This window comes from Narcine bancroftii, chromosome 9, assembly GCF_036971445.1.
Source record: "Narcine bancroftii isolate sNarBan1 chromosome 9, sNarBan1.hap1, whole genome shotgun sequence".
Taxonomy (NCBI): domain Eukaryota; kingdom Metazoa; phylum Chordata; class Chondrichthyes; order Torpediniformes; family Narcinidae; genus Narcine; species Narcine bancroftii.
In genome coordinates this window covers 32849938-32862634 of record NC_091477.1, presented here as the reverse complement: position 1 = coordinate 32862634, position 12697 = coordinate 32849938, and the positions used below count along the sequence as shown (strand labels likewise).

The 12697-nt window shown below is 37.2% G+C and overlaps 1 protein-coding gene across 1 annotated transcript; it reads left to right on the top strand.

The window, feature by feature from the left end:
- Positions 1–48: 48 nt before the first annotated feature.
- higd2a (HIG1 hypoxia inducible domain family, member 2A) lies at positions 49–12182 on the top strand. Its single transcript, XM_069898742.1, has 2 exons — positions 49–246; positions 11391–12182. The coding sequence occupies exons 1-2, from the start codon at positions 96–98 to the stop codon at positions 11558–11560; spliced, it is 321 nt and encodes a 106-aa protein (XP_069754843.1). The 5' UTR covers positions 49–95; the 3' UTR covers positions 11561–12182.
- Positions 12183–12697: the final 515 nt, after the last annotated feature.

Sequence of the window (12697 nt, the reverse complement as noted above, 5' to 3'; positions counted from 1 at the left end):
CCCGCTACGATCAGATTGACCGCTCGGCCATCCAATCAGCGGCCGGCTCCCCTCCCCCTCAGCGCACCGTTTCCTCCCGACGCGGACGACTCATCATGGCGAAGCCGGGGGTTGCGGCGGCTTCATCTCTTGACTTGTCGAAGCCTCCAGCTATCGAGGGCTTCACTCCCCTGCCGAAGCCCAACGAGGAAGGGTTTCGGGACAAATTGATCCGGAAAACCAAGGAGAATCCGTTCGTGCCGATCGGTGAGCAGTTCAGCGTCTCTCGCCCCTCCTGTCTTGTCCAATGCCTTCCTCCTGCTCCTCTCCACACGGATGGCGCCCGACCTTGTTCAGGGACTTCACCATCCTCTTTGAGTGATTGGAGAGGACATGCTGATAGGCGTCTGGAATGTAGTGCCAGTGACCGGGCGATATACGGTCATTTTGGAGGTCAGCGACGAAACGAGACCTTGATGAAGCGATCGTTGGTGATGTATCTTCAGCTTTACTGTAGAAAGTGCACAGCTTGGACCCGCTGAGCTTGTTTTAACTTCAATCACGGGGTCCTGCTCAGCGAGAGGGCTCCGATCATCCTTAGTTTTGACAGCATCGAATCTAAAAAATCTATAATAAAACTTGCATCCCGAGTGGCGAAGGAATTAAATGTTTGGAATGCTGCGCAGATGGGCAGACACCTCGGCTGGGGTTCCCTTTCCCCTGTCTACATGATGGGTGCTAAATACTGTATTTGTACCTCTGGGCCTCTGCTCTACTCTATTCTTCAGGGCTCTGCCATTTTTCTTTGCTGTATTGTTTTCACTGACACCACACACTGTCAGATTATGCCTTGGCTTCAAGGGAACTAGAACTCTGTTTGGCCATTCTTAACCAAAGCTAGAGTACTGTTTTGAAATTAATGTTTCTAGTAAAACACAAGCTACGCATCAATTGATAGCTTTATTGATGACATCTTCCACCACACAGAGCGCAAACGGATTTAAGTGTTGCTTTGCAGGATAAATTGGTGGTGGACGATGACGAGCTTCTTGATGGCTGCTGATTGCTTTTGCCAGGATAGTGTTGAACTTCAACAATTGCCGAGGCGACTAGCAAATAGTGAGTGTTCCACCAACTCTCCTGACGTGTGGCCTACAGATCAGTGGTCTTTGGAGATCAAGAGATGAATCACTCCCAATAGGTTACCAAGTCTATGATCTGCTTTTGTAATCTTTATATGCTCAGTTTTGATTAATGGTGATCCACTAGGAGATTCGAGGTAGGAAAGTACATGATTATGTTAAGGTCATTGATTTCATTGTTGGAACTGATCACTAGCTAGCAGTTGCAGCATGAATGTTACCAATCAAGTGCATGCTCTCCTTGTTTGAACTAGAGGAGTTACACATAGAACTAACATTGTATAATCATACACAGCCATCCCTATTTCTGAAATTGTGACAGGAAAATCATTGAAATGACTGCAACAAGGCACAGATCTGAGGAGCTCCTGCAGCATTGATCTGCATTTAAAAATAATTTCTCCTGGACCACAAAAATATTTGGACAGGTGCATGGATAGGAAAGGTTGAGAGGGATATGGGTCAAATGCAAGCAATAGGATTAGCTTGGTGGTTGGGATAAATTACATCAGCCAAAGAGCCAGTTTCCAGCTATATAACTCTAAAAATCTCTAGATCATTAGTTCCTGTGTCATAAATTTTCTCTTTTTTAACCACAGCCATGATAACATGCATTCCTTTTCACTTCATCTCTGGAATGCTTCACACTTGGTCCAAGACAAATCAGGAGTCAAATGATCCTCAAGAAATATACTTAATTGATGAACAAGTTAACAGAGAATAAACATTCTAAAGAGCTTTTTGATGCTCTAGTCTCTCACTTGGGAAGTATTTAGCTTTTTTTGTGGGTAAGGCATATCATGTCATTTTTCCTGCAGCCAGTAGATGGTAGTAAATGTAATGGAAAAAAGCCTGGCATGATTAGTTCTGAAAAGGAAGTTTTCAATTCTGTAGTTTGACTGTTCTATAACTTTTGTTATAAGTAGTGCTCTCAGCCATTTTGATATATTGAACAAATTAAATTGGCTTAAGTTAATTGGCTGATCATCAACACAGACACACCCCAAGGATGCGTGCTGAGCCCACTGCTCTACTCGTTATACACCCACAACTGTGGTCAGGCACAATTCCAGTACCACCTACAAGTTTGCCGCTGACACCACAGCTGTCGGCAGAATCAAAGGCGGCCATGAGGAAGCGAACAGGAGGGAGATAATCAACTGGTGCATGCACTCAACGTCAGCAAAACCAAGGAGAAAATTGTGGACTTTAGGAGAAAGTCAGGGGAACATGACCCAGTCGGCAGAATCAAAGGCGGCCATGAGGAAGCGAACAGGAGGGAGATAATCAACTGGTGCATGCACTCAACGTCAGCAAAACCAAGGAGAAAATTGTGGACTTTAGGAGAAAGTCAGGGGAACATGACCCAGTCCTCATCAAGGGCTCGCTAGTGGATAGGGTCAAGAAATTCAAATTCCTGGGTGCCAACATCTCCGAGGATCTGTCCTGGAGCCTCCACGCTGATGCAATCACAAAGAAGGCTCGGCAGCGGCTTTATTTTGTGAGGTGTCTGAGGAGGTTCGGTATGTCACCGAAGACTCTCGTAAACTTCTACAGGCATACCGTGGAGAGCATTCTGGCTGGTTCCATCATTGCCTGGTATGGAGGTGACAACTCTTAGGACAAGAATATACCAGCCTTCTTCACTCTGCTACCATCAGGGGAAAAGGCACAAGAGCCTAAAGACGAGCACTCAGTGGCACAAGGACAGCTTCTTCCCCACTGCCATCAAATTCCTGATAATTCATGCCTTACTTTTCGTGCACTATTATTGTCATTTTTTTTAATATATAGTAATGTCGTAAGATGGTTATTTATTATGTTTGCTCTATGACGCTGCTGTAAAACACTGAATTTCATGACTTGTTCATGACTATAAATACTGATTCTGATTGGCCTTTTTTTTGGTGTGAATCTCAAGTATGTGGGGGTAGCTCAGATAGATCATCCATCCAACCCTTCTGAACAAAGCTGCAATATGTTTTCAGCTGGTCAAAAATGTTTTACTTTGGATAGACAATCGTGGCATAATGTTAAAGAACTAGTAATCCAGATGACTGCACAAATGATTTGTAAATAAACTATTCAAATTCTCCTCTGGTACCTGACAAATATTATATTCAGCTAATTAAAGGGAAGAAACAAGTTTCAGTAATCATAAAAATCTTCTTGATCGCTAATCGTTTATCAATCCCTTAGGAGACTATGACAGTCACTCTTCAGGTACAATTTTGTAAGACTTTTGGAGAGAAGCAATGAATCTGCATTATGCAAATTCTTGGAAAAATACCACTTTGGTGTTCAACTGGTACTTGTGCCACAATGTACACCACAAGGAAGTTAATTTGCATTTTTGCTCAACACGAATGACCAACCAAATCATTTGAACAATGAGGCATTGTGTTTATTGGTTCATCAATGGTTGTGCAAGGAAAGAGCATTATTCAATTAAAGTACCTGAGAACAATCACACTGGACAAGCGGTATGAAAACTATGGTGTTAGTCAACTTAAACCAAACTCTTCCACTGTGCAATCGCATTGTAATTTAACTGGAGTGGTTTTCATCTTCCTCACTGCTTAAACCCAATTTATCCCAGAGTAACCCTGAATTACACCTTTTGCAACATAGTGAGAATAACTTGTTTCAAAATACATAATGTCCACAATAAGAATGTCTTTGCTCAACCCATGTTATTCCTGGGTTGTACATACTTGTCTAGTCTGTAAACGTTTTGCCTATCTTTTTTTTTTAAATGACAGCAGCTTTATCATTGGTTGCTTGTACATCCTAACTGGAAAACCAAACTACCTGGAGGACCACGATTAGCTAAGGATTCTATCATGCTCAGAATAATGCGTTACAACTCCAGTTACTTGTGTTATGGATGTGACTTGCAAACCTTGTCGTGGGATCAATATGGGCATGAAGACAAATGAGCATTTCCTACTAGGGCAGGAGAGGCATTTTCACTGGCTTTTCTCCCCAGTCTTGATGAAGAGTTTCAACTCGAAACATTGACTGTTCTTTTTCTCCCAGTGATGCTGCTTGACCAAGTTACTCCAGCGGAGTGTGTTTAGCTTCATATTCCGGCATCTACAGTCTCCAGAAGCATTCAACTGTCAATTTCCACACTACACAGCTTTAGCTTTGTCTTTCTTGTCTATAGAATGTGGATATTCCCATTCTTTCAAATTAAATTTGTTGTAGACCAAGACTTTGACTAAGCTATTTGCTACCCCATTTCTGCTAACATAATTTCAATGTAACAATTATTAACTGCTTTTCTATGTGACAGTATTTTGTGTGTTACTCATTTTGAATTGAGGTTTAAATGAAAAAAAAGAGTTAATTAGTAAGAGCATTATAATTGTGTGAATTACTATAGTCACTGAAATAAAGTGGAATGAGCTATGCTGTCAAAATTGAAGTCTACAGGATGCCTTTTATGCTTGTGATATTTGCCCCCCCCCCCATGTAGTCTTACTAATTGATCCATAACCTTCATAATTTTGTATTTGATTTCCCTAGAAATGAGCAATAATTAATTTCCTAGTTATTTACTTTTTAAGAATCATGGATGAGACATGAATTCATCAACAATCTTGCATTTAGATTATATTTGTTCTATTTATCCTGTCTAAATAATAAGTTCTGTATTTGGCCAACTTGTACTCCATTTGCTTGATTTTTGCCCACTCAGTGATGAATATACTTTTGTGACTTCATGTCCTCTTCTTATCTACTTTTCTACTTATCTCAAAAAACTTTCCATGTCTTTGCCCAAGTTATTTAAAAATGATGTGTGCCTGTGGCAGACTGCCTTTAACATCTCACTGTACAGAGAGAAACAAAAATAATGCTGGTTCCTCTTGGCCAGCCAATTTTTATTGCTTCTTTGCCTGAAGCTGTAATTTTCAGGGTTCCTTTATTGTCATGTAATAATACACAATACTAATTCCACAATAACCTCTGATGTGACACCTTTACAAATACTTTTTTATATTTTTTTATTTTTCACACTGTGAACCATATCAACCAAAATATGTACAAACATTTCTCATTAAATTTACACAGTGGCATTTTCTCCCTTTTTCCCCCCTTTCCCTCCCTCCCCTCTTCCCACCCCCCTCCAAAACCCATAGATATTCAACATATACAATACAATAAAACCATAAAACAATATCTTCACACAAAGGAAAATAAACAAGAAAGATGTGTCACCTATTTGTTACACACTGAATCTAGTCGTTTTGTCATCTTATCATTTTCATTTTTGGTGATGGAGGTCCTTTGCAAGCTCTCTCTGTTACGTTCCATGTACGGTTCCCAAGTTTGTTCAAACAATTTGACTTTATTTTTTTTAATTATATGTTATTTTTTCCATGGAATACATTTATTCATTTCCATGTACCATTGTTGTATTCTCAGGCTCTCTTCCATTTTCCAAGTTGACATTATACATTTTTTTTGCTACTGCTAAGGCTATCATAATGAATTCTTTTTGCGCTTTTTTATCCAATTTGAGCCCTAATTCTTTATTACTTATGTTCCTTAAATGAATGATGTCTGGATTTTTTGATATGTTTTTTTTTGTAATTTTATTTAATATCTGATTTAGTTCTTCCCAAAACGTATTCACTTTCGTACATGCCAAAATTGCATGTACTGTTGTTCCCATTTCCTTCTTACAGCGAAAAGATCTATCCGATAATGTTGAATCCCATTCTTTTAATTTTTGAGGAGTGATATATACCCTGTGTAACCAATTATACTGTATCATGTGTAACCTTGTGTTTATTGTATTCTTCATAGTTCCAGAACATAACTTTTCCCATGCTTCATTTTTATCTTTATGTTTAAATCCTTTTCCCACTTCTGTTTAGGTTTATAGTTTATTTCATAATTTTCCTTATTTTGCAGCTAATGTACATGTTCGTTATAAATCTTTTAATTATCATTGTGTCTGTAATCACATTTTCAAAGATGGTTCCTTCAGGTAATCTCAATCTGTTTCCCAATTTATCCTTTAAATAAGCTTTTAATTGATGATATGCAAACATTGTTCCATGAGTTATTCCATATTTGTACTTCAACTGTTCAAATGTTAATAAATTATTTCCCAAAAAATAATTTTCTATTCTTTTGATTCCTTTTCTCTTCCATTCTCTAAAGGAAAGGTTATCTATTGTAAAAGGGATTAGTGGATTTTGCGTCAATAATAATTTTGGTATTTGGTAATTCATTTTTTTTCCTTTCTAAGTAGATCTTCTTCCATGTATTAAGTAAATGATCCAATACTGGTGAGCTTTTATATTGCACCAGCTTTTCATCCCACTTATAAACTAATGTTCCAGTACCTTCTCCCCTATTTTATGTAGTTCTATCTTTGGCCAGTCTGGTTTTTCACTTGTCTGGTAAAAATCTGATAAATACCTTAATTGTGCGGCTCTATAATAATTTCTAAAGTTTGGTAACTGAAAACCACCTTGATTATACCTCTCTGTTAATTTATCTAATGATACCCTCGGTTTCCTCCCTTCCACAATAACTTCCTTATTATTCTCTTTAGTTCATTTTTTAAAAAAATTCTGTTAAGGGAATTGGTAACGCTTGAAATAAGTATTGTATCCTTGGGAACACGTTCATTTTAATGCAGTTTACCCTCCCTATCAACATTAGTGGTAATTCTTTCCAATGTTCTAAGTCTTCCTGCAATTTCTTTATTAGTGGCTGATAATTTAGTTTCTACAAGTGGCTTAAGTTATTATCTAACCTGATCCCTAGGTATCGGATTGCTTGTGCTTGCCATTTAAATGGTGATTCTTTTTTAAATTCTGTATAATCCGTGTTACTCATTGGCATCACTTCACTTTTATTTGCGTTGATCTTGTACCCCGATATTTCTCCATATTCCTTCAATTTCTTATGTAATTCTTTTACAGATACCTCTGGTTCTGTTAGGTATACTATGATGTCATCTGCAAATAAGCTGATTTTCTACTCCTTCTCCTCTATTTTTATCCCTTTTATTTTTATTTTCTATTCTTATCAGTTCTGCCAAAGGTTCTATTGCTAAGGCAAACAATGAGTGGGATAATGGACATCCCTGTCTAGTTGACCTACTTAATTTAAATTGATTTGATACATATCCATTTACTACTACCTTCGCCAACGGTCCATTATACAATGCTTTAATCCAATTTATATATTTTTCTGGTAGATTGAACTTCTGTAATACTTTAAATAAGAAATTCCACTCTACTCTGTCAAAGGCATTTTCTGTGTCTAGAGCAACAGCCACTGTTGGTTTCTTATTTCCTTGAACTGCATGAGTTAAATTCATAAGTTTACAGACATTATCTGCTGTTCATCTTTTCTTAATAAATCCAGTTTGATCTTGTTTTACTATTTTTGGTACACAATCGGCCAATCTGTTTGCTAATAATTTCACTAATATCTTATAATCTGAGTAAAGTAGAGATATTGCTCTATATGATGCGGGTGTTAATGGATCCTCGCCCTGTCTTTGGTATTACTGTAATTATTGCTGTCTTACATGAATCTGGCAAGTTTGTGTTTCTTCCACTTGGTTCATTACTTCCAGGAAAGGAAGAATTAATAACTCTTTAAATGTTTTATAAAATTCTGTTGGAAATCCATCCTCTCCTGGTGTTTTATTGTTCGGCAGCTTTTTTAATATATCCTGTACTTCCTCTATTTCAAATGGTTTTATTAGTTTGTTTTGTTCCTCTTCTTGCAATTTTGGCAGTTCAATTTTAGCTAAAAATTCTTCTATTTTATCATCTTTCCCCTCGTTCTCAGTTTGGTATAATTGTTCATAAAATTCCTTAAAGTTTTCATTATTCTCTGTTGGGTTATATGTAATTTGTTTGCCCTTTTTTCCTTGATGCCAATACAGTTCTTTTAGCTTGTTCTGTTTTAAGTTGCCAGGCTAATATTTTGTGTTTTTTCTCCCAGTTCATAATACTTTTGCTTTGTTTTCATTATGTTCTTCATTTGTAATGTTTTGTATTTTATCTTTTTGTCCACCAATTCTCTCCTTTCCGCTATATCATCTCTTTTTACTAGTTCCTTTTCTGTACTCACTATCTCCCTTTCCAACTGCTCTATTTCCCGATTGTAATCCTTTTTCATCTTAGTTACATAACTTATTATCTGCCCTCTAATAAAGGCTTTCATTGCGTCCCATAATATAAATTTGTCTTTCACTGATTCTGTGTTTATTTCAAAATATGTTTTAATTTGGCATTCAATAAACTCTCTAAATTCCTGCCTTTTAAGTAGCATGGAGTTTAATCTCCATCTATGTTCTTGGTGGGATGTCCTCCAGTTCTATTGCTAATAACAGGGATGAATGATCTGATAGTAGTCTAGTTTTATACTCAGTTTTCATAACTCTCCCTTGAATATGGGCCGACAACAAAAACATCAATCCTGAGTATGTTTTGTGCACATTCAAATAATATGAATATTCCTTCTCTCTTGGGTGTTGGCCTCCTCCATATATCCATAAGTTTTATTTCCTGCATTGATTTAACCATACATTTGGCTATTTTATTCTTTTTGCTCGTCCTTTGTCTAGTTTTATCCAACATTGGATCCAAATTAAGGATAAAATCCCCTACTGTCAATATATTTCCTTGTGTGTCTGCAATCTTCAAAAAAATATCCAGCATAAACTTTTGATCCTCCTTGTTAGGCGCATATATATTGAGCAAATTCTAAAATTTGAGTATATCTGACACTTTATCATACATACCTCCCTGTTGGATTTATTATTTCCTCCTCTATTTTGATTGGTACATTTTTGTTAACTAATATGGTTACACCTCTAGCTTTTGAATTATAGCCTGCTGCCGCTACGTGTCCTACCCAGTCTCTCTTTAATTTGTTATGTCTCACTTCAGTTAGATACGTTTCCTGCACAAATGCTATATCTATTTTTTACTTCTTCAATAAATTTGGTAGCCTCTTCCTTTTAATTTAGTTATGTATTCCATTAATGTTTATAGTCATATAGTTCAACATGACCATCTTGTATCTTGCTTAAACCTCTTTTCCACCTCCTTGCCACCTCCATCCCCCTTTTTCCCATTTTAATCTCTTAGTTTTCCTTTATTAAACTCAATGTACGACAACACATTTAAAACATAAAATTCCCCAACAGTTCCCGCACCCAATAATACCTTAACCCCAAATGCTACCCCCCCCTCCCGAGTTGCCCCTTATCCCTTGCCGGACAACCACAACTCCCCTTTCCATTTGAATTGTGATCTTGCTCGTAAGCGTCAACAGATTTTGCAGTGACGGTTATTCTTTCTCCACCCCCCTCAGCCCTCCCCAGAAAACACATTTTTTTACACATATAATAAAGCTCTCTCTTTTTTCCCCTTCCTTCCTTCCCTTCTTTTCCCTCTAGTTCTTTACATATACATTGTTTTTAGATATTTATATATACTTTATTGCCATTATTCATTCTTGTTACATCTCTCCATCTCTTCTTCTGTGCATTCTTGTGCTTCCTCCGGATCCGAGAACAGTCTGTTTTGCTCCACGGGTATAAATATTTTAAGCATGGCTGGATGTCTTAACATGAATTTGTAACCTTTTTTCCATAAAATCGTTTTCGCTGTATTAAACTCCTTCCTCCTCTTTGAGTTCAAAACTTGTGTCTGGGTAAAAAAAATACTTTTTGACCCTTGTATTCCAATGGATTATTTATTATCTTCTCTAACTTTATTCCTTGCCCGGTCCAGTATATTTTCTCTTGTCGTATATCTCAAAAATTTTACTAAGATGGATCTTGGTTTTTGATGTGTCTGCAGTTTCGGAGCTAGTGCTCTGTGTGCCCTTTCTATTTCCATTTCTTCCTGCATTTCTGTCATCCCCAGGACCTTCAGGATCCATCCTTTTATAAATTACTTCATGTCTGTGTCACCTTCACCCTCCTTCAGGCCCACTATTTTTATGTTGTTTCACCTATAATAATGTTCCAACATATCAATTTTCTGAGATAACAACTCTTGTGTCTCTTTAATTTTTTTTGTCACTTTCTTCCAATTTTTCTCTTGTCATTTACTTCCATTTCTACAGCCATTTCCCGCTTTTCCACATTCTCTACTCTTTTCCCTATTTCAGTTCAAACCTTTGCAATTTCTTTTGCTCTTTTCATTTTCCTTTTATTTGCACTAAATTCTAATGATAACCATTCTTTTAATGATCTCATTTGTTTTTCAAATAAAGCTTTATCTATATTCTGTCCATTAGTTTTACCTTCTATTTCCCTGTGAAGATCTTGGTCTTCTTCTTCCTCTTCTTCTGTGTCTGTACCTGTGTTTGTGTCTTCTTCTCTTCTTTATGTCTGTCTCTTCTGTTTTTCCGGATGAACTGCTTGTATCTCTTTGTCAGGCCTCCTCTTGCTGTTGATCCTCCCCTCCTGGGCTGCTCATCTGTCGGGCCTCCTGTCGTTGATTCTCTTGTCGGTCACCCCTCCATCTTTCTCCCTCGTCTGTTTCTTCACTCCCTCCTTTGCCGCCTTTCTCGTCCTCCAGCTGAATGTCATGGTGTTGGGCATCCCTCAGCTGGTCACGCTGTGGCTGCCCGCTCCTCTGCTGAGCCTTCCTCCCGTCAGTGTCCTCTTTTTCCTTTGATTGTGCAGTTGTGCACTTCTGTTTGGCTCCAAGAGCCATTTTTGAAGTCCACCGGTTGGGAGGTCGCGACTCTGCAGGGCAGGCACTAACCTCGAGGATCGGGCACTCCTCGCCACCACAGCTACCTGTTCCTTCGTGTAGGTAAGGCCTTCTTCTTCTCTGGTGACTTTTCTACTTTTTTCTCGGTTGTTTTTACTTTCTCCTTGGGTGCCATCTTCTTTCTCTTCTCTGTAACTTTATCTTCTATTTCTTATATTTTATTTCTGCGTGCTGTCTTTTCCTAACTTTAATCCTATTTTTCTGGAGAGGGCTGGTTTTCACTACTCCATCATGTGACTCCTTCCACCTTTACAAATACTTTATGGAAATTTCAGCATAGATTATCTGCCAATTCATATTTTTATTATTATTAAAGATTATATTTATTGCTGCTGCTTTTTGGTATAATGTGTAATCAGGAATAGAAGCAACTTGATTTCTACAAATTAATGGGATACTGATTACTTATGGAAATGAAACAATAACCTATGAAAACAAAACCACAAATGATCCTTGATTGTAGTTTTGAGTTACAATTTTTCTTCTTCTTTTGCAGGAATGCTAGGTACAGCGGGTGCCCTGACCTATGGTTTGATTGCTTTTAAACACGGCAAGACTCAGCAATCACAATTATTAATGAGAGCACGTATCTTTGCCCAAGGTTTTACTGTTGCTGCTATCCTGGTTGGTGTGGTAGCTACTGCAATGAAGCGCAAGGAAAAGTGAATTTATATTCTTTGAACAGAATCATATTGAAAATTATGAATGTTGAGAGTTTGTACCTTTTTGACATTTGAAATGTGATTGTAACATGCTATAAAAACATTAAAATTTAAACTGATAATTTTAAATCCATTTCCAGTGGAAGATGTTTTGAGCATTGGATTCTGCATTATCATTAGAAAGTTCTGTTGTGAAGGAACAAAAAAAATGGCTCTCCTGCAAGCCAAGGTAATACATTTCTCTCTGCCAGTGCAACATCTTCATTGTATTAATGCCCCAGCATAATTCCTGTTTCTTCATTGCTCATAACCATCTGGAATTGATTGCCTTTTTCAACTTAATTTTTTTTCCTCTCAGTGGGAATGGACATCATGCCCGCATGCTGCCTTTTTAAAAACCTGAATAGTTCCATTTATAATTGCCACACAAGGAAATAAGCAAGCAAATGAACAGTGCTAGATTAAAGTTTTTCAGTTTGTGCTCAGCCAGAATACTAGTATCTTTTAAAATAGCATGGAGTATTTTTGCAAATAGTGTTTTGCATTCTAGGTACTTTACTGAATGTTTGTATTAGTTTTATTTCCGATGTAACATTTCATTGATTAAAATTTACTGTCTTGCACAATTATAGTCATTTGTAACTTTTGGTATAAGTATTGGTTTTGAGGATTGAATAGGAATAAAATTTTGGAGAACAATAAATGTTCATTCAATTGAAAGTCTTAATCTTTAAAACAGTGCTAGCTGAATGTAACATTTAGGAAATGCTCTGCATTAAAGAATATACAAAGCAACAATATAATTCTGCATGTCTAGTTTTATCTTGCTTCTGTTCTTCACAAGGATCATTTAAAGATTGGAAATCACTGGCTGTTCCTATTCTCCATGAATTAGGTGGTAAGCTGCCTTTATTGGCTGCAGTCCATGAAGTAAGAAGTATTTGTATACAGTTAACTTCAACTCTGACAAAGGAATATTAATTGGATGGTAGCAAATGATTCATGTTATGAGTGTAGGAATATAAAGCACTTCTGCTTGAGAGTGAAACTCTATTGAATATGACTGCTCATTTATAATACTGTAGTATGATTTTGATACTAAACAAATCACATGAACTAAAAATCTGCATGCATAAATTGA

What these genes read in the sequence shown, in the direction of transcription:
- higd2a (XM_069898742.1), top strand. Translation starts at nt 96, where the DNA reads ATGGCGAAGCCGGGGGTTGCGGCGGCTTCATCTCTTGACTTGTCGAAG. An exon ending in GAATCCGTTCGTGCCGATCG is followed by an intron (nt 247 to 11,390) that starts GTGAGCAGTTCA and finishes CTTCTTTTGCAG; the next exon opens with GAATGCTAGGTACAGCGGGT.